Consider the following 23,532-nt stretch of genomic DNA (forward strand, 5'->3'; position numbering starts at 1 on the left):
AACGCGGCTCCTCCTTCGTTCCAGACTGCGTTGGCCCACTCCAGGGCTTTCCCTGAGAGGCAGGAGACGAGGGCGGACACCTTCTCCCGCTCCGATGGGGCAGGCCTGATGCTGGAGAAGCGGAGCTCCAGTTGGAGGAGGAATCCTTGGCAGAGAGCAGCTGTCCTGTCGAACTCCCATGGTCGGGATATATGGATCCCTCTGAGTGCTGGGGTATGGGTGGCTGGATCCGGTTGCCCAGCTGGTCTCGACAGATCGAGTCCTCTCCTCTCCAGGCGTTGGACGACCTGAAGAACCCGATCCATCACTTCTCCCAAGCTGGCTAGCATCGATGAATGCTCCTGGACCCGTGCCACGACTTCAGGCATGCGCTCCTCTCCCGCTGACTCCATAGCGGGTGGGTGATTCTGTGAGAGTGTGATTTGAAGGAGTCAGGCGCAGGAGGTTAAATCACAGAATACAGAGTTATTCCGTCATACACAGTTACGCTGGATAGCGTCAACAGTCCAGTGCGCAAAACAGGCGCACTGTAACAAATACAGGCACACAGGGAAAATATACCCTGGCAATACAACTTACAGGTAGCTACACTCATCTCACATGAAACAATCACCCACAAGGACAAGGGGGCAGAGGGAACACTTATACATGTACTAATGAGGGGAACATGAACCAGGTGTGTGTAATTGACAAGACAAGACAAATGGAATGATGAGATATGGAGCAGCAGTGGCTAGAAGGCCGGTGACGATGAACACCGAAGCCTGCCCGAACAAGGAGGGGAGGCAGCGTCGGAGGATGTCGTGACAGCCCGGCCATCTAGATGTGTGAAAGTTAGTGTATAAGCTAAAGATCCATCATGTATGACATTCCTGGGAGTGTGTAAACTTACATTTTGTATTACAATATAATTTTTGTATGTTCTTTATAGTTATGTACTTGAAAATGTATCAATTGACCAATTCGGCACATTTGGGCAGACTTGATTCAAAATAGTCCGGTATTGCAATGCTTCACTGGATCAAACTGAAACTTTGCACACACACTGCTGCCATCTAGTGGCCAACATCTAAATTGCGCCTAAAATGCAATATTTTATTGTGGCCTTTCTCTTGCATTTCAAAAATGATGGAAAAAATAAATAAATAGAAAACGCATGTTTTTTTGTTTGTATTATCTTTTACCAGATCTAATGTATTATATTCTTCTACATTAATTTAACATTTCCACAAACTTCAAAGTGTTTCCTTTGAAATGGTATGTCATTTTAGGCGAAAATTGAAAAAAAAAGGATCCTATCCTTAAGAGGTTAATGTGTCCAGTTACTATAATCTGCCAGCAGTAATTGTCCAACAGTTGAAATGTCTACCTCATGTCTTTTAGTGTGTTTTCTTTAGAAATTCAACCCAGTTTTCTGGCCATTATCAAACATACAGTACCAGTCAAAAGTTTGGACACACCTACTCATTCAAGGGTTTTTCTTTATTTTTACTATTTTTCACATTGTAGAATAATAGTGAAGACATCAAAACCATGAAATAACACATATGGAATCATGTAGTAACCAAAAAAGTGTTAAACAAATCACAATATATTTTATATTTGAGATTCTTCAAATAGCCATCCTTTGCCTTGATGACAGCTTTGCACACTCTTGGCATTCTCTCAACCAGCTTCATGAGGTAGTCACCTGGAATGCATTTCAATTAACAGGTATGCCTTCTTAAAAGTTAATTTGTGGAATTTCTTTCCTTCTTAATGCGTTTGAGCCAATCAGTTGTGTTGTGACAAGGTAGCGGTGGTATACAGAAGCTAGCCCTATTCGGCAAGAACAGCTCAAATAAGCAAAGAGACATGAAGGTCAGTCAATATGGAAAATTTCAAGAACTTTGAAAGTTTCTTCAAGAGCAGTCGCAAAAACCATCAAACGCTATGATGAAACTGGCTCTCATGAGGACCGCCACAGGAATGGAAGACACAGAGTTACCTCTGCTGCAGAGGATAAGTTCGTTAGAGTTACCAGCCTCAGAAATTGCAGCCCAAATAAATGTATCACGGAGTTCAAGTCACAGACACATCTCAACATCAACTGTTCAGAGGGGACTGTGTGAATCAGGCCTTTATGGTCGAATTGCTACAAAGAAACCACTACTAAAGGACACCAATAAGAAGAAGAGACCTGCTTGGGCCAAGAAACACAAGCAATGGACATTAGACCGGTGGAAATGTGTCCTTTGGTCTGGAGTCCAAATTGGAGATTTTTGTTTCCAACCGCCGTGGCTTTGTGAGACGCGGTGTGGGTGAACGGATGATCTCCACATGTGTATTTCTCACCGTAAAGCATGGAAGAGGAGGTGTTATAGTGTGGGGGTACTTTGCTGGTGACACTGTCTGTGATTTATTTAGAATTCAAGGCACACTTAACCAGCATGGTTACCACAGCATTCTGCAGCGATACGCCATCCCATTTGGTTTGGGCTTAGTGGGACGATCATTTGTTTTTCAACAGGACAATGACCCAACACACCTCCAGGCTATGTAAGGGCTATTTTACCAAGAAGGAGAGTGATGGAGTGCTGCATCAGATGACATGGCCTCCAATCCCCCGACCTCAACCCAATTGAAATGGTTTGGGATGAGTCGGACGGCAGAGTGAAGGAAAAGCAGCCAACAAGTGCTCAGTATATGTGGGAACTCTTTCAAGACTGTTGGAAAAGCATTCCAGGTGAAGCTGGCTGAGAGAATGCCAAGAGTGTGTAAAGCTGTCGTCAAGGCAAAGGGTGGCTATTTGAAGAATCTCAAATATAAAATATATTTTAATTTGTTTAACACTTTTTTCGTTACTACATGATTCCATATGTGTTATTTCATAGTTTTGATGTCTTCACTATTATTCTACAATATAGAAAATAGTAAAAATAAAGAAAACCCCTTGAATGAGTAGGTGTGTCCAAACTTTTGACTGGTACTGTATATCATATAACTGTCTGAGTCATCTCCAGTAGGCCTGCTGAGAAAATTGTTTCCAACTTTCTGAAGAAAATTGGTTTTCTGTTGGAACAGGCCTGGGTGTATGGATTCAGATTAACACAGAGCACACTCACACATGCAGGCACACAAGGACACACAAGCCAACCCCATATCTAGCCTTGTGTGTCAGTGTATGTGTGATGAGATAAGGGGATTACAGTGTCAGTGTGGTGGTTCTGGTGAGACTGACTAACATGGCAAGCTCTTCAGTAATCCTCATAATCCATCTGAAAGCAATGGCTGCCCCCTGACCCTCCCTGGCCCACACACGCAAGAAGGGGTGCACACACATCACACACGCACACACACACACACATACACACACACATACACACCACTTGCAGCCTATACTTGTTATACTGTACACTACAAGCGCATCTTGACTACCGGCTGACAGGAGGTTACAGAAACTGCCTTAAATCCAGGAGTTACAGCCCGTGACGCCCTACCGCTGTTGCGAAGTGAAATAATGCAACTGTATAAACTATCCAGTCACCCTGGACCCACAGGAGATTCAGGACATCTGCTCGCGTAGTGCCACGTCCTTTCAGATCGTCGTGTGCTCGTGCTGGTCTCTCCACATAAAACTATTGTCTCTTGTCTGGTCATGCAGAAAAGCACTTGTTCTAGCGGTATATATTCTGATGCTAATTCCAATGGCAGTAAACAGATGTTGTGCTGAAGCTGCCATGTTATCCATATGTTTGGGGTGTATAAAAGGATGTTTAAAACGCTGTCATAATATTTGCTTCTGCATTTCAACGGGTTGGATAGAGGATTCGGCTACTTCGCCAACAGGCACATTTCAGTGCCAAATGTTGATTTCCTTCAACAATTCCAGTCTGTTAAAGTAATTTTAAAAAACAGTAGATTTTTGTAATTATGTCATGTAACAAAAGGCTATCATATTTTCAAGTTTTAAATATTAAACGCAAAACACTTGTCGTGAAAACCTAAAGTTATAATCAGCCTACATTATAAGGTTGCTTTAACGCATGTAGCCATGATGAGTGAATTGTTTGTAGGCTTATAACTCGTCATTGGAAATCAAATCAACAGATAATAGGTAATTATCTCTCTCTATAGTCTGCTAGGATTGGTCGGCTCTATTGTCAATCATACGCCCCAAGCCTAAGGGGGATGAATGGGATGTAGCCTACTCATCTATTCGCGGTAGTGCGCTCCCTCTCGCTCACTTGCCTGTTGGCCAAGTGATGGGAAACAACCGCGGAGACTTTCTTGGACGCACAGCGCGCGGACACACCTGACGCGAGTATCTTTTCGTTTCGTTTGGAATTCAGTATGAACCGAGCTGGAAAGGAGATGCATTTATCGCTAAATAATAAGTCCGTTATAAGCAGTGTACAGGCAAGTTGTGGAATTATGTCAATTTCAGCAGCATTTTTGCAGTGGAAGAGGAGCGAATAACTTGAGCCAATATGCGTTTTTGGATGTTGACTCGTCTTGCCCGACTGTCCTATGGAATATAGCCCAATATATCAGAACCTACATGTTGTCTCATCATCCCCCGTGAAGAATAAACTCTTTGTTTTCTGCATCATGTTGTCCCTGTGGGTGTATATGATCTATTGCTGCGTCGGATACTGTTCAACCATGCCAAGTCTGATGGTCAGTACAGCCAGCAGTAAACATTCACAACATCACGAAGAAGTGCACCCCAACAGAACTCAACCCCGACTCCAAAACGAAGTGGACTTGGAATCCGGACACCAAGAAGATCGGTTAGATTCTTTAGATCCGCTATTCGGCGTATCATCCAGGGACTTGTTAAATAATGAGAATGATTTGGACAGCAGAGGAGGGGAGGACTGGGATGAGATTCGAAGCGAGCAGAGGACGTTGGATAATAATGTCGTGTCAAGTCTCTTCAACGAGTCAGGGCCGTCGGAGAGTAAGAAGTTGCCCCAGGCGATTATCATCGGGGTGAAGAAGGGAGGCACGCGGGCGCTGCTGGAGTTCCTCCGCGTGCATCCCGACATCAGAGCTGTCGGGGCTGAGCCGCACTTCTTTGATCGGAACTATGACAAGGGACTGGAGTGGTACAGGTACATTCATACACTTAATAACGTTAACTGATTAGAATATAAACGAATTATGTATGGACTACTGATGTAATTCATAATTTGCCATTTAAATGAGCCCATCTATTTTTTTCTTTTTTTACTTTTTATCCATTTAAATTTCTAGGCTATTAATCAGTCTATAACACACCCATATGTCACAGGTTGGCTAGAATGAGAATGTATATTGAGCTGTGAGATGACTTGTCGATTAATGGGTTTCTGATAAATACCGTTATTTTTAGAGAGTCACAAAGAACATCAAACAAATCCTGAAGGTTGCCAAGGAAGAATATCTCCCTTTAGAATAGTGAGTTCCCTGGCCTCTATATCTCTTCATATAACTACCAGAGGACTAATTCATACAGTGTCTTTAAAAACACCTCTAACATAACATGGAACAGTAAGATTAGATGGACATATGGCCATTGTGCTGAGTGGAAGAAAAAAACGGATCAATTAGCATGGATTAAAACACACACACATACACACACACACACACACACACACACACCACACACACACACACACATGTTTAATATAGAATAGAAATAGGTCTACTCCACACAATGGTAACAATTCGTTAAAGTGATCAGATCCTGTAAGCCATGTTGAAACTAGAACATTAGTGTAATTAAAGTAGTGACCATTCATTATGGCTTGTGTGGTTTCAGTAGTTCTGAAAAACTGCAATATGAATGTGCAGACACTATGGGTATCCAATGGAATGTGTTTATGAATGTATATCCTGTTCAGGTGAAAATCAAACACATTTTCATTGGGCCAATAAAGCTATAATAAAGCTATAATAAAGCTATAAGTCTCTCCTCACAGTGTGATAAGTGTGAACTGAGGAATGTATCACTCAGCTGACTACCACCTTGGTGTACTAAAAGAGTCCATATAAATTATAAGCCTGAGTCATAGGTCCCAAATGGCACCCTATTCCCTAGTGCATTACTTCTGACCAGGGCCCATAGGCTCTGGTCAAAAGAAGTGGACTATGTAGGGAATAGGGTGCAATTTGGGGACCCAGTCTATAATGGCCTAATAAAAGGGTCAATTTTCAATGATGCACCTTAAATGACTCATAGAAACTGACTTGTTTGACAGTTCCTTCTTAGAGCTCAGACAAACATTATTCAGCTTCCATTCAGTTTTGACAGTTCCTTCTAGAGCTCAGACAAACATTCTACAGCTTCCATTCAGTTTTGACTGTTCCTTCTAGAGCTCAGACAAACATTATTCAGCTTCCATTCAGTTTTGACAGTTCCTTCTTAGAGCTCAGACAAACATTATTCAGCTTCCATTCAGTTTTGACAGTTCCTTCTAGAGCTCAGACAAACATTCTACAGCTTCCATTCAGTTTGACAGTTCCTTCTAGAGCTCAAACATTCTAGAACTTCTATTCAGTATGACAGTTCCTTCTAGAGCTCAGACAAACATTCTAGAGCTTCTATTCAGTTTTTCTTCTAGAGTTTAGACCCAAACAGCACATGGTTTACTGCCAGGAGTCAACAGGTTAAATCTCCTGGCTGCCAGAAGCATCGTAATTCAATTGAGTGCTCCCGGTTCCAGGTATTGATTCTTAGGCTGTAATTCCCTTTACAACAATACAGCTTTAACCATGCCTGATTCCCAAATGGCACCCTATTCCCTATATAGGGCACTACTTTTGACCAGAGCTCATAGGGCTCATATCAAAAGTAGCACCCTATATAGGGAATAGGGTGCCATTTGGAACACAGTCAATTACTTAATTTCAAATTCCAGGGATTCAAAGCTATAGGAACACTGAACAGTTAGCCCAGTGTTCAACAATGTGTGGTTGTAATGATCAATATGTCAGTGCATCTCAGTGAGTTCCCAGTGTTAGCTAGACCTGTTGTAGCCCACAGCATCACCACAGGCTTCTCTCTGTTGTAAACAACTAACCTGTTCCTGATTCAATCATTGACATGACCGCTGTAAAGTTTCAGAGTGATATGTAGAGTTAAATAGTTTCAGGAATTCTGTGGTTTTGATTGAAGACAGAAAACAGCAGATGAGCCACTTTATCAACATTTAAACATGTATCTTTGTTGGTTTCTTTGAGGAGCCATCTAAATTGACTTGAGCCATGGAGATTAGCAGTCAATGTCAAAGGCTTCTTAATACTACTATAGTTCAAAGCTGTCTTCATAAAGCTTTCTTCATAACCCTACAATGGGGGAAGTGAGGGGAGAAATGCTCAAAGGACTTCTGGGTTAAGCTGCTCCAAGAATTTCCAGACAGTTTTAGGACACTTGTGTTGAGGTTGACCACCGCACTGTGAGAGGGCAGAGGAGGGATCTTTAGTGCATCTTCACTGACTGAGAAAAAATAGAACACATTTAACAAGGAACAGACAGTTTCTTCCTCTGGTGTTTTATGGAGTCTATAAGTATCATATTTCATTACTCAATCAGTCACCGTTCAATTAGAATGGCAAACTGATGTAATATAATCTGTGTTGGCAAAGAATGTAATATGATCTGTGTTGATCATAGAAGCTGGAGGCTATTGGCATAGATAATGAGCTGGAAGGCAGTAGCGTCTGAATGACAACTGACATATTTATGTTTTGTCGTATCGGGTGAATGGTGGCAATTATTGCTGATAAACAAAGGAGTCCGCTCATACTGAACTTTGATCATAAGGTTTATTCAGATCACAAGCTTTCAGCATAAGTTACAGGTGACATGCCCACCCGGAGAGCGACGCCTCAGAATGGCCGCTCTGCCTTCTTCTTCATTTAGCCCCTACTTATAAACAATGCAAAAAGATGGGTGGCTCCCTCTTCTGGCCAATCACCAGTCTCCCCTGGGGCGTCACCCCACAAACGCCACATTTGTCCTAACATAAACAACATTCCATTTCTTCAAGAAAAACATTTAACAAAGGCATAATCCCAATACACGACATTTCCCCCCTTCGAGACTAAACAGTCTCGAAAACAAACAGAATAGGATTATGACAAGTAACAATTTATCTTATTGAGTATCTTTAACATTAAACCAAAAACATTCTTCTCTAGAGTGTAAATACCTTTCTATGAAATATGAATAACTGTTTATTGTGACACTCTGGCTCCATGGACTTTGATATTTGAGCCAGGGTTGTTCATTGTCATTGGTTTGGGTGTATTTCATTTGGTGGTGTTGGGGATGGGTGAGTTTCATTTTGTTTGTGTCTAGTGGTGATTGGTCTATGACTCCCAATCGGAGGTAACGAGTGTCAGCTGTCGGCTCGTTATCTCTGATTGGGAGCCATATATATTCTGTGTGTTTTCTCCTTTGTTTTGTGGGTTATTGTTCCAGTGTTGTATGTTCTGTCGGTGTCACAGAGGACTTCACGTATCGTCATTTGTTGTTTTTTTCGTGGTTGCTTTTATTAAATAAAGTCATCATGTTCACTCCACGCGCTGCGTATTGGTCCGCTCCTTCAGACGATCGTGACAGAAAAACCCACCAAAAAAGGACCAAGCAGCGCGTCCAGGAGCAAAGGGTCTGGACATGGGAGGAACTGTTGGACGGTAAAGGGTCCTGGACGTGGGAAGAAATCCTGGACGGCATGGATCGCCGTCCATGGAGCGAAACAGAGGAGAGGCGACGGAGAGAGGAGCAACGGCGTCGGCAGAGCCAACGTCGGAAGGACGAGAGGCAACCCCAAGAAATTTTTTGGGGGGGGCACATGGCTTTGGGCGACGGAGCAGCAGGAGGCTGCCACAAGGCAGAGTCAGAGGGCTGCCAGGTTAAGGGGGCTGACGGAGGCAGAGAAGGGACGGATTCAGTGGGCTACCAGGTCAAGGGGGGCTACTGGGTAAAGCAGGGAAGGAAGGTGTTGAGGCACGGCGTGAGGTACTGGGGTGTGTAACCAGTTCGGTCCGGCCCGTTCCTAGTCCCGAGGTGCAGCCAGTAGTGTGTGTTCCCCGTACGGTACGGCCTGTTCCGGTCCCTCGCACTAAGTGTAAGGTGCGCGTCGCCAGCCCGGTTCGGCCTGTTCCTGCCATACGCACCAGAGTATGCGGTGCGCGTCGCCAGCTCAGCCCGGCCTGTTCCTACTCCACGCACCAGGGATACGGTGCGCTTCGCCAGCCCAGCCCGGCCTGTTCCTACTCCACGCACCAGGGATACGGTGCGCTTCGCCAGCCCAGCCCGGCCTGTTCCTACTCCACGCACCAGGGATACGGTGCGCTTCGCCAGCCCGGCCCGGCCTGTTCCGGCCACTCGCACCAGGGGATACGGTGCGCGTCGCCAGCTCCGCCCGGCCTGTTCCTGCTCTCCGCACTAGGCGTGAGGTGAGTCCCCAGGGTCCAGCATGCCCTGTTCCGGCTCCCCGCACTAGGCGTTATGGGAGTCCCCAGGGTCCAGCATGCCCTGTTCCGACTCCCCGCACTAGCCCTGAGATGCGTGTCCTCAGCCCGGTACCTCCAGTTCCGGCACCACGCATCAGGCCTACGGTGCGTCCCCAGGGCCAAGCATGCCCTGTTGCTGCTTCCCGCACTAGCCCTGAGATGCGTGTCCTCAGCCCGGTACCTCCAGTTCCGGCACCACGCATCAGGCCTACGGTGCGTCCCCAGGGTCCAGCATGCCCTGTTGCTTCTCCCCGCACTAGCCCTGAGATGCGTGTCCTCAGCCCGGTACCTCCTGTTCCGGCACCACGCACCAGGCCTACGATGCGCCTCAGACGGCCAGAGTCTGCCGTCTGCCCAACGGGGCCTGAACTGCCCGTCTGCCCAAAGCCTGCAAAGCCGCCCGTCTGCCATGAGCCATCAGAGCCGTCCGCCAGACCGGAGCCGCTAGAGCCTTCCGCCAGACAGGATCAGCCAGAGCCTTCCGCCAGACAGGATCAGCCAGAGCCTTCTGCCAGACAGGATCAGCCAGAGCCTTCTGCCAGACAGGATCAGCCAGAGCCTTCTGCCAGACAGGATCAGCCAGAGCCTTCCGCCAGACAGGATCAGCCAGATCCGTCAGTCGGCCATGAGCAGCCAGATCCGTCAGTCGGCCATGAGCAGCCAGATCCGTCAGCCAGCCATGAGCAGCCAGATCCGTCAGCCAGCCACGAGCAGCCAGATCCGTTAGCCAGCCATGAGCAGCCAGATCCGTTAGCCAGCCATGAGCAGCCAGTTCCGTCAGCCAGCCATGAGCCGTCCAGCCAGGATCCGCCAGAGCCGTCCAGCCAGGATCCGCCAGAGCCGTCCAGCCGGGATCCGCCAGAGCCGTCCAACCGGGATCCGTCAGAGCCGTCCAGCCAGGATCCGCCAGCCAGCCAGGATCCGCCAGAGCCAGCCAGCCAGGATCCGCCATTTAGTCAGGTGCTGCCCCTTAGCTCGGTGTTGCTCCTTATCCTGTTGCTGTCCCTTATCCTGGTGCTGTCCCTTAGCCTGGTACTGCCCCTTAGTCCGGTACTGCCCCTTAGTCCGGTACTGCCCCGTAGTCCGGTGCTGCCCCTTAGTCCGGTGCTGCCCCTTAGCCCGGTGCTGCCCCTTGTTCGGTGCTGCCCCTTATCCCGGTGCTGCCCCTTATCCCGGTGCTGCCCCTTAGGCCGATGCTGCCCCTTAGTCCGGTGTTGCCCCTTAGTCCAGGTGGGGTTAGTTGGAGGGTGGTCATTGGGAGGAGGCTACCGAAGCAGGTTGTGACTGTGGTGGGGTGGGGATCACGACCGGGGCCAGAGCCGCCACCGTGGACAGACGCCCACCCAGACCCTCCCTAGTCCTGATATTGGTGCGCCCGGAGTTCGCACCTTTAGGGGGGGGTACTGTGACACTCTGGCTCCATGGACTTTGATATTTGAGCCAGGGTTGTTCATTGTCATTGGTTTGGGTGTATTTCATTTGGTGGTGTTGGGGATGGGTGAGTTTCATTTTGTTTGTGTCTAGTGGTGATTGGTCTATGACTCCCAATCGGAGGTAACGAGTGTCAGCTGTCGGCTCGTTATCTCTGATTGGGAGCCATATATATTCTGTGTGTTTTCTCCTTTGTTTTGTGGGTTATTGTTCCAGTGTTGTATGTTCTGTCGGTGTCACAGAGGACTTCACGTATCGTCATTTGTTGTTTTTTCGTGGTTGCTTTTATTAAATAAAGTCATCATGTTCACTCCACGCGCTGCGTATTGGTCCGCTCCTTCAGACGATCGTGACATTTATGAAGTGTGAATACATTACTATGAAATATGAACAAATCTTTATGGAGTGTAAGAGCGAAAAACTGTCCGGCAACCTTCGTTCCAAATCCATCCATCAATCAAGACAGTAAAATTCTCTCACGGTCCCTCTGCCCCAGGCAACCACCTCGGTACTCCCGATAAACTCATAAACAATGTAAATGCATTTGAAACTATGATGCAATTAAATACACATGTAAGCCCCTGCAAACAAAATCCTATCCAAAAAATATCCACTCTAAGGCTGGTCAACCCATTGGACCCTACAGTGGACCTCTCCCTGCCTAGACTCCCTGTCCCTAAGCATCACCGAAATAAACAAAAACATCTAAGATCCCCACATGTATCCAATAACATCAAACATCATTCTACAAAAATTAATACGTAAGAGTATGACACAATTATGTATTACACATGCAAATATGTCTATATTTCATTGCAGACATTGGAATGTAGTCCACTACACTTCATCTCCCCGTAGTCTCCTCTTCCAATGGACTGTTGATGATGGAATCGGCCACACCCTCCTTGTTTCATCTCCTCCAGTCATATTGTCCCTTCATATTGTCCTTGTTTGAGTATTTCAATCTCCACATGTCCCCCAAATGCTTCTGAAAGAAAAGGAAAGACCAAACAGTATCTTTTGCAAAACAAACACTTTCAAATTAAACATCAATATCAACTAAGAATATAAAAATGATATATAAATGATGTATGAATCACATTAACCCACTTCCCCCCTTTGATTCATAAAATCATACTAAAATCACCCTAATATTGAATTTTTTTTTTGAAAAATGATCAAATAATCAAAAAGGATATTTATCCATCCAGTTCTACTTGTCCATCTTCATCCAAATCAGGAACAGTCAACAACGGCATCTGAGTGTTGTCTCCAGGCATCACTCTCCAACCTATCTCAATATCATAGCTTTCTCAAAGGTCAGTAACAAATTACAAACATCACACACAGTGCTATCAAAGCTGCAACTAAAATCTGAACCATCACTGCCCCTACTGGGCCTACCTGATCTTGCAACCAAGTCTTCGCTGACTTCCAGCTCCTTCAGATATACCAAATGCATCCCTTATATTCTTCAATGCATATATAACCCTAGTGATAATATCTGAACTATCTGGACTCAAAGTATAACTAATATTATCAATATGATCTTCCCAAATGTTACACCATACCATGGAAAAAGTTCCCCCTTCTCCCTTACATTTATCCTTCAATGATAGGCTTGAAGACTATGACATGCCTCCATGTCTTTTTCATCCTATTTCCAACCCTAGATTTATCTGTGTCCGGTGGTACCCCTCTTTTAATGGTAGAAACCTCATATGGAAGCTTCAACGTTGACATGTAACAACATCCTGTCCATCCATAATGTAAGAATATATATGCTTTATCACCACAAACCCTCTAAATATCTTTAACATTCCCAATAGTCACATTGTCAGGCAAAAGCTAATCTTTTAACCATCAAAGTCCTGCTTTTCTTACTACCTGGTACATAAAAAGTTACATTATATTTGTCCTCTCTAACCTTATGTTCGTGCTTATCCAAAGTCATCATATAATTATCACAATCTGATATTCCCATAAACATACCCTTTACATCATATGTTTTATTAGAACAAACACAACTTTTAGCCCTCAATGGTTACACCTCAAATGCTTCAGGGTTCGCTGTTACCTGAGTTTCCTTCCCATCTAACAAATGCACACAAGTTAATTCACTTAACCCAATACCACCTAACCCTAGGCTTAAACAAATGTTTTGACAACGACATTATTTTATCGGTTACTGATTGTTGCTGATACCACAGTCATGACAAAGCATAAGACTGACACACACTTGATAGAGGTCGAACCCCACGTGTCTGGTGCTGGAATTCTCAACAGACATGGACCCTCAAGATTCCTCACTGATCTTACAGAATGAGCTGCTGGAACCTGCCCATCTATCTCTAATTTTCACAACAGAAGAATCAAACCACTCCATTTAGTTCCTCTCTTCCCTAACGAGCGGTACTGATCAGATACCTCTCCTTGTCTGTCATTAAAATCAAAGACCTCATCCTGTACCTCCATGATGAATCTATATTCTCTCTACTACTATCTGTTCTCCTATTTTAACCCTATTCATACTATCATTGACAGCACTCTCCATCCGTAACATAAACCCCTGAGTCCTTCTTGCTACCCCCTTTAATTTCAGAAAAGTTGTTGTCGGTGTCATACTTCCTACATTTGCTATTGCCATCGTATCATTAATCCCTTCCAAAGTTACCATTAAAGTAGTTGATGTAGTTTATGTATTAACACTCTTCACTACCGATATCCTATGTGCATTATCTACTGTTGGAGTGACTACTGTAACATATTCTTCCTGACCTCCTTTGGTGACTGTGGAAACTTCCACAGACTTCAAATCTTCCATTATAAGCGTCACTTTACGAATTACATAGCCCTTTAACCAATAATTCTTAACCGGAACAAATTCTAATGCTTGCACTAGATAAGTATACTTCTTCTCCATAATTATCTCTCCATGTGGGAGGAACGTCCCCATCCTAACCCTAATAAGTATTTTTCCTCTATAATTGGTGCTGGAGCTATTGGTTCCCTTATAATCAAATGCGATATATTTATGGCTTTAATAACTATCAATGTTGAAAGAGTTAAATTGCTTCTCACTGTTGTTTTAATAGACTGAAGTGTTAATGTCCTTAGTTACTTCATCCATTTTCCCCAAAGCTTTGAAGTCTTTGCTTGTACTTCCATCTATCACCACTAGTGTCAAATGATGTAAATGTAACTTACATTCACTCTCTCTTCCTACTCTAAACCCTGACTTTCAAACTCTTGATTATAAAAATACACCTATAATTACCTTGATCTCCCTGCTGGGAACTGTAACTGTAGATACTCAATCACCCTCAATCTTCTCTTATCATTCAGCAACGCATACTTTCTCAATGCATCTGCTCCTAACAGATCTAAATTCCTACCATATCTTCCCACTAAACTCTAAAATGTCCTTCACCACTGTTCTCTCTCTCTTACTACTAACTTTGAAACTTAGCTTACTGTCTTAGAGTTCCTTCAACCTAGTTCTCCTAACTTTTTAATCTAATCTTTTCTCCTAACCTTTAAAAACCTTTTCCCACTGATTTATTCACAAAATCCCTTTACCACCAAATTTTAGAATATGTGATTGGGAAAGTCCCCACATGCTTCTGACTTCTTTACACACAGACTTGGCAAACGACTAAACACCTTTTAGCCTAGCCTGAAATTTCTTGGTGTAAGAATGTAACCCAGAATAACAGTCACCTCTTTTAACTTTTATTTTTCAGACAGATTGTCTAATAGATTATCATCCTTCCTATGATATTATCTTTATAAGCAAATATGATTCCCAAAAACCCTACTTTTTAAAATCTTCTACCAGACAGCCGTTTAGTGTACATCCTATTGTACAGTTCAATTTACACAATGCATCTCTTCCCAACACTACAATAGGTATATGTTATAATATTAGTATGTCTATTTTAATTTCTCTTTGAGTTCTTATAGCATAGCTCAATTGGTTCCCTAAGAGTAATTAGCTGTTTTACTACCTCAAATCCCTATCCTAATTAGTTAATTTTACATAGTGAGATGTTTAACCTCTTTAGGCTCAACACAGATAAGTTTTTCCACTATTCACCATTCTTCTCATAGTCCTCTGTTTTTACTTCAATTGTTAGATATTTTCTCTTCTTCTCTAATCGATGCTATCAGCTGACACCCCCCTTCGTATCTTCTAGGCTCTAGAATCCTTAGGGTTCACCTGGAGAACAGGTGATCTTGACTGGCCCCTGTATCTTCCTTAAAATGTTCTCTGTTGTTTCCTCCTGACTTGTTGCACTCACAGGTAAAGTGACCAATCTGTCCATATTCTTCATAACCAAAGCTTCTCTTCTCCACCAGTTGTATGATTGAGTTTTCTGAGAGTTTCTTGATCCTGTTCTTTCTTGCTGTTGACATATCAGGATTCTTCAAAAGCTTATATTCTAAGTTCGGTCCTCGAAATATCATCTTCAATCATCTTCTTACTATTGGCCTTTCCTTGACCTCAATGTATTATTCTTCTCCTCCAATTCTTGGGATTATTTTCTCAGCAGGTTTTCTCCTTCTGTATCTTCTCTTCTTGAGTTGTTCATCCAGTTGTGTTACTTCTTCTAAACTAGTCGCTTTATCCAGGCATGATAAGCATCGGTCTATATCTCCTTCTATTTCTTCTGTGCCAGTCCTTGTAGGATAAACTCCTTTTGAATACACAGCACCTTCAGTCTCCTCTTTCTCGCTGTCTTCATCTGAACTCGAATCTCTTGTATCCTTCTTCCTTCAACTTCCATCAGAGATCGAATCTCTAGTATCCTTCTTTCCTCTCTTGCCAACTTCCTTCTGATCACAGAGTCATATCCACCCATGATCTCTTCTCAATCACTCTGATCTTCATCATCTTCTTCCTTAACCTCACTCTTCTCTTTCAGACATCTCATTTTCTTCCTTCTGGAGTTTTGGATTCATCTTCATTGTCGTTTCTGCTTGTCCTCTATCTATTATTCATCTTCATCTCTGATGCAACAATCACCCTCCTGGATGATCACCGGAAGCTGAGGATAAACATCCCTAAACTCTACTTCCTTCTCATAAGGTGGGTGTCTTTTTGCTGAATCCGTATGTGAGAAAGGTGTACTAACTTCTGCCATTAGTTCTCCTGTCACCTTCTCTATACCTTTGTTTATCTTATTGCTGGAATCTTTTATCAGTTTTTGTTTGAGAATGAAGGGCAACTTTTGTTTCATTTGCCGGATAATCTAGCACTACTTTAGTTAAAGGATTACCATTTTGTACTATATCAACCGGTGTAATTACTTTTTATAGCCTTGCTGTCCTTTCTCCCCATTATAACAACCCTTTTATATTCCTTTATCGTGAATTATTTTTATTTTTAGACTATATAGTCTATGGCTTCCCCCCTTTAATTATTAATATAAATAAATCAATTAAAAATCATGACTAATTAAAACCAATTTTTATTCCTATATCCTATGTCACCAATTTATCAATTAGTGGTGGCTATCTTACCACAACCCATCAAATGCAAGTAGTCAACTTCAGACTACAATACCCATAAACAAAGCCTGTAACCCCTTGCTCTATAACCCCTTGCTCTATAAGCACCTAATTATCTTAAATTTACAGAATAATGTCAGTCCTTGATTCCCAACACAACTCCAATCAACCCCCGTGATGCACATAGCCTCCAAAATGCAATTTTTAATGAATCAGTTTGCCAAGCCTATGTGAAATTGTCATAACATCAAAGAAGATTTTGTAACCAGACCAGTCTCAAACCCTTTTTGACTTGATCCTCTGCCGCGTCACGTGACGTTACGTCACGCACCCCCTCTCCTTCTCTCTCTCCCTCCTGTCGTCTCGTCCTATCGCCTCTCATATGACAAAAACAGAGACACAGAAAAAGATTTTAGTAGTTACTGCAATCACTGAGTTATCTCAACCATATTCAACATTCCTTCGTTCACCCATTATTCACTCTAAGACTAAACTCAGAACTAAATAGATCGCTCAAAAACATTTTTATTTTATTTTAATCCGTCATTTAATTTAATTCATTATACTCCGTCAACATATATTTAATGTATAAATTCACTACATCTCAACAAATAGTTTCATGTTCGAACAACAGTCACTTTAAACCTATAAGATTCGTGTCCAAATTCCCCTTGTCTGTGGCTATTTCTCCCCCTGCAGGGTAACCCCACAGACCTATGACCCTTACCCACAATGCCGTGTTTGAAGTTTTAGCAAATAACATCATGTCGTAGTTTTAGCGCCGTAAAATCAAGTGCATGCGCGCAAATCCATTTAACCCTATGATTGCCACACAATAGAACGCCAGCGTTCTACCTCAGTTCTCTATTTTACACTTATAGTCAGACAATTACACATAACAGAGCTCACATTTGCGTAGAACTTTGACTTCCACACACACAGACATATTTTAAGAGGCTTATCCTATCGCAATAGGACCTCTAAGGATACGTTAGCATGTAGCACACAACACAATTAGCCTTAGCATTTAGCATTAGCTGCTATGTACCATGTAGCATTAACATTAGCCTTAGCCTTTAGCTAACTGTGGCCTACCACGCCCTAAGTAACCTTGCATTGTGCCTAAATCATTGTCCATATATCCCCTGCTAACTTTATGCTGCCGTAAGTTCTGGATAATCATATGAGCGGTTACCCCAAACGAATACTCCGTCGACTATAAGATGAGCATAACATACATATAATCGTCCACCTTATGGTTCCCAGAACCAACCTGACCCCACACTAGCGCGTTGCAAGGATTTTATGGCCCACTCCTAAAGAGTCGCCTCGTTTCGAGGTCTTTAACAGATTCACAATGCTCTAATTGCATACGTATCCCTGACTTTATTCTGCCAATATCTGCCGTTAATATCTGCCTTCAATTGCTGTACAATTTTAGAATAATTATTACCAGACTCCTAGTCAACAGCAATAACGCCACACGAGGCACGGTCGTATGGTACATTTCTCCAGTGTACACAAGCAGTATCCAATCTAACAAGCTCCAAAGCGGTAAGAAAAACTCACCCTTGTCTGGCCATGGCTTCAAAGCGAGTTAGCCTGGCGGCTGAATGAAACAAAGAAGATTTGCAGACCAGCCCCACGTTGGGCGCCATTTGTCGTATCGGGTGAATGGTGGCAATTATTGCTGATAAACAAAGGAGTCCGCTCATACTGAACTTTGATCATAAGGTTTATTCAGATCACAAGCTTTCAGCATAAGTTACAGGTGACATGCCCACCCGGAGAGCGACGCCTCAGAATGGCCGCTCTGCCTTCTTCTTCGTTTAGCCCCTACTTATAAACAATGCGAAAAGATGGGTGGCTCCCTCTTCTGGCCAATCACCAGTCTCCCCTGGGGCGTCACCCCACAAACGCCACATTTGTCCTAACATAAACAACATTCCATTTCTTCAAGAAAAACATTTAACAAAGGCATAATCCCAATACACGACAGTTTGTTGAAGGTGAACATGCAACAGCTCATCCTATCGCTCAGAACGGGTATTTCTAAACACATTAGAGCTGCAGGTTCATAGACGTACTATACAGCTGCTTGTTGTTGTACCCATGGCCGTGTAGGCCTACAGTAAGTGTCCACAGTGGGAAAACACAGTGCAGTTGTATCTGTAGGATTTAATGAAAGAACCCTGTAGCTGATTCCCTGGAGTGGTTGTTAGGTTAATTAAAACCCCTCAGCTTGAGTAAGCCAAGCCAGACCATTCAGAATCCAAGTCAGACCAGAGCACCATGACCTCAGACAGCCAAGGAACACTACAGCGACCACTTAATGATGGTTCTGTTCAGGGACTAGGGAGGGAGGGAGGGGAAACCCCAGAGGTCTCTGTACTAATGACCATCACTAGTGACCATCACCACCCTGGACCAACAGAGGCATCTCCCTCTACTCTGTCTTTTAGTGAAGTCACAGTGGAGGGAGGGAGGGAGGGAGGGCCAAGGTCACATGATCATCCACATACCAACCAGCAAACTTACTGTTAAAACATTCTAGATGCTCAGAAAGGGTGCCAGTTATTCGGTGCTTACTTGAGCTGGCCTAACTCTTTCACCATGGAGGATAGTCCTCTTACCATTAGGTTAGTTATTTCAGTGTTGGTCCTAACTTGATCCTTAGGATGGGGATGGAGAGGGAGAGGGTATAGATATGGTGTGGCTTGACTGCCTCTTCAAAAGCCTCCACCACTGTCTAATTATCAGTCAGTTGCCTGGGGAGAGGACGTGCAGGGGAGGGAGAGAGGGGGCTGAGGAGAAGCTCTGCTGGGTGGCCTGGTCCAGGCCCCAGTCCCCCGTGGAGGCATTGATCTCTGATGCCCTCATCTCCACACTGTTGGTCCAACACAGAGGAGTGCAGAATATAGACATGCTTTCACAGAATATAGACACGCTTTCACCGAATATAGACACGCTTTCACAGAATATAGACACGCTTTCACAGAATATAGACATGCTTTCACAGAATATAGACACGCTTTCACAGAATATAGACACACTTTCACAGAATATAGACATGCTTTCACAGAATATAGACACACTTTCACAGAATACAGACATGCTTTCACAGAATATAGACACGCTTTCACAGAATATAGACACGCTTTCACAGAATATAGACATGCTTTCACAGAATATAGACACGCTTTCACAGAATATAGACACGCTTTCACAGAATATAGACACGCTTTCACAGAATATAGACACGCTTTCACAGAATACAGACATGCTTTCACAGAATATAGACATGCTTTCACAGAATATAGACACGCTTTCACAGAATATAGACACGCTTTCACAGAATATAGACATGCTTTCACAGAATATAGACATGCTTTCACAGAATATAGACACGCTTTCACAGAATACAGACATGCTTTCACAGAATATAGACACGCTTTCACAGAATATAGACATGCTTTCACAGAATATAGACACGCTTTCACAGAATACAGACATGCTTTCACAGAATATAGACACGCTTTCACAGAATATAGACATGCTTTCACAGAATATAGACATGCTTTCACAGAATATAGACATGCTTTCACAAACTATAGATACGCTTTCACAGAATATAGACACACTTTCACAGAATATAGACACGCTTTCACAGAATATAGACACGCTTTCACAAACTATAGACACGCTTTCACAGAATATAGACACACTTTCACAGAATATAGACACGCTTTCACAGAATATAGACATGCTTTCACAGAATATAGACATGCTTTCACAGAATATAGACACGCTTTCATAGAATATAGACACGCTTTCACAGAATATAGACATGCTTTCACAGAATATAGACACGCTTTCACAGAATATAGACACGCTTTCACAGAATATAGACATGCTTTCACAGAATATAGACACGCTTTCACAGAATATAGACACACTTTCACAGAATATAGACATGCTTTCACAGAATATAGACACGCTTTCACAAACTATAGACACGCTTTCACAGAATATAGACACACTTTCACAGAATATAGACACGCTTTCACAGAATATAGACACGCTTTCACAGAATATAGACACGCTTTCACAGAATATAGACACACTTTCACAGAATATAGACACGCTTTCACAGAATATAGACACGCTTTCACAGAATATAGACATGCTTTCACAGAATATAGACACGCTTTCACACAGAGGCAGAAAGACAGGAGCCGCCAGACAAATTGTAGGCTACACGCTCACTCATACAGGAGGGTGGGAGGAGAGAACTCTAAAAGACGTGGGAATGTCTTCCCATTCCGACCTACCTCCTCCTTTTGCTATAAGTCACTGTTTTATTTCCCAGTTAGACTTCTTGACTTATTCTCTTCTTGCTACTATGCATTTAGAGAGGAGGACAGAGGACAGAGGACAGAGGACAGAGGACATATGGGCACCACGTGCTGCTGGAATCAAAAGGCATGAAGTGATCCTGGAAAACGGCCCTATTTTGTTGAGATATGATAGTGTGGGTTTTTCTATTCTCGTCAGTTTCCAGATTTCCTTTTTTTGTGAAACAATGATTGGTTGTATTCTAATCCCCTCCTTGCTCTCTCACTGACATTGTCAGAGGAAGGGAAACAGTTATTCTAACCCCAAACAGAGCTGGGTCGGAGCTGGGTCGGAGCTGGGTCGGAGCTGGGTCGGCGCTGGGTCGGAGCTGGGTCGGAGCTGGGTCGGCGCTGGGTCGGAGCTGGGTTTGGGATAGGTAGATAGAGAGAGAGAAGTGTCTGAGTCCCAAATGGCACCCTATCCTCTATATAATGCACTACTTTTGACCGGAGCTTTATGGGCCCTGGTCAAAAGTAGTGCATTTTCTAGGAAACAGAGTGATGTGGGGGACGCAGCCAGAGAGAGTGCAGTACATTGAAAGTGAGTCTTTAGAAGCTGCAGCGGGGTGGGGGTATACAGCTGTCTGAAAGAGGAGCAGAGGAAACCCTGGGGTTTATATTAACCCTAGTGATAATAGAACATGGCAATTAGAGTGAAATGTGTTTTCTCTTCACTTCACGTTGTATGCAAATGTCCCTTAAGAGAGGGAAAGTTATTTTTCAACGAACACAGCTTGAATCCTTCGGAACGTTGCCTGAAAATTGAATTCTGGCTTCTGGAACTCTGAGGCCAGCAGGATGGGTAGATTGTTAACACTAAGCCTCAGGGTTCTCTATTCTGTTCTGAAAGTTGACTCTCCTCCTGAGGTCTTTCAGAGTGAGAAGTTGCATTTCCCTTGAGGTAGTTCATACAAGTCCACTTGGTTTTATTTTTGCTGACTCAACAAACCCTTAGAACTTTTCATGGACACAGGGGAATAAAATGGTTTAAGAAGCGGGAAAGCCCTCCATGCAGATACTTCCCAGCTAGATTCAATGCATCAGCAAATTGATAGGCAGGAAAATAACAAAACCGCTGTTGAGAATGAGGAAAGGGCCCAAAGGGGGGTACAGGGCTAGGTATTGAAACATGCTGCCATTTGTTTCTGAACATTCCCGAAATAGTTGGCTTTTAGCTAACTCAGCTGTGTGAACAGCATTGGTTAAGACCTACTTTTATTTCTTGGAGTTCAATAGCTGGAAAACTAAAGTTAATCTCTCAACAAACAGTTGGTAAAACCAGTTTTTTTTTATTGGAGGTTATGTCACGTTCGTTGAAGGACGGGTCAGACCAAGGCGCAGCGTGAAATGCATACATGTTTATTATAAAGATAAACACACAAACAAAAACAACAAAACAACGTAACGTGAAGTCCTCAGGCTAAACACAAAATCAGCCTCTACACGGAACAAGATCCCACAACTAATGATTGCCAATAGGCTGCCTAAGTATGATCCCCAATCAGAGACAACGAGCGACAGCTGCCTCTGATTGGGAATCACACCCGGCCAAACATAGAAACACACAACCTAGAATGAGAACATGGAAATAACAACATAGAACTCCACACCCTGACTCAACATACTGGAGTCCCATAAGTCAGGGCGTGACAGGTTATCAGACCACAACACTTTGTCAGACACTTAGAAGTACATGGAAACGTTAAGAGGTTCAGTTCAGTTGTTTAGTTCTCTCCTTCTCTATCCTCCTGGAGTTGTTGTTTAGTTATCTCCTTCTCTATCCTCCTGGAAATGTTGTTTAGTTCTGTCCTCCTCTATCCTCCTTGAGTTTTTGTTTAGTTCTCTCCTTCTCTATCCTCCTGGAGTTGTTGTTTAGTTCTCTCCTCCTCCATCCTCCTGGAGTTGTTGTTTAAATCTCTCCTTCTCGATCCTCCTGGATTTTTTGTTTAGTTCTCTCCTCTCTCCTCCTGGAGTTGTTGTTTAGTTCTCTCCTCCTCTCTATCCTCCTGGAGTTGTTGTTTAGTTATCTCCTTCTCAATCCTCCTGGAGTTGTTGTTTAGTTCTCTCCTTCTCTTCAGTCATGGAGCTATTGTTTAGTTCTCTCCTCTATATTCCTGGAGTTGTTGTTTAGTTCTCTCATTTTCTATCCTCCTGGAGTTGTGTTTAGTCCTCTCCTCTATCCTCCTGGAGTTGTTGTTTAGTTCTCTCCTTCTCTATCCTCCTGGAGTTGTTCTTTAGTTATCTCCTCCTCTATCGTCCTGGAGTTGTTGTTTAGTTCTCCACTTCTCTATCCTCCTGGAGTTGTTATTTAGTTCTCTCCTTCTCTATCCTCCTGGAGTTGTTGTTTAGTTCTCTCCTTCTCAATCCTCCTGGAGTTATTTTTTTCTCTCCTTCTCTATCCTCCTGGAAATGTCGTTTAGTTCTCCCCTTCTCTATCCTCCTGGAGTTGTTGTTTAGTTCTCTCCTTCTCTATCCTCCTGGAGTTGTTGTTTAGTTCTCCCCTTCTCTATCCTCCTGGAGTTGTTGTTTAGTTCTCTCCTTCTCTATCCTCCTGGAGTTGTTGTTTAGTTCTGTCCTCCTCTATCCTCCTTGAGTTTTTGTTTAGTTCTCTCCTTCTCTATCCTCCTGGAGTTGTTGTTTAGTTCTCTCCTCCTCTATCCTCCTGGAGTTGTTGTTTAAATCTCTCCTTCTCGATCCTCCTGGATTTTTG

General features: G+C 43.4%; 1 protein-coding gene across 2 annotated transcripts in view; it reads left to right on the forward strand.

The window, feature by feature from the left end:
- The first annotated feature begins 4,247 nt into the window (after positions 1 to 4,247).
- LOC121551504 (heparan sulfate glucosamine 3-O-sulfotransferase 3B1-like) overlaps positions 4,248 to 23,532 on the forward strand; it is a 58,585-nt gene continuing 39,300 nt past the window's right edge. For both annotated transcript variants that reach the window (XM_041864198.1, XM_041864199.1), the window contains exon 1: positions 4,248 to 5,096. In XM_041864198.1, the coding sequence (XP_041720132.1) occupies positions 4,510 to 5,096 (587 nt within the window). In that variant the 5' untranslated portion in view covers positions 4,248 to 4,509. The remainder of the gene's footprint in view (positions 5,097 to 23,532) is intronic.

This window comes from Coregonus clupeaformis, chromosome 35 (assembly GCF_020615455.1).
Source record: "Coregonus clupeaformis isolate EN_2021a chromosome 35, ASM2061545v1, whole genome shotgun sequence".
NCBI classification, from domain to species: Eukaryota; Metazoa; Chordata; class Actinopteri; order Salmoniformes; family Salmonidae; genus Coregonus; species Coregonus clupeaformis.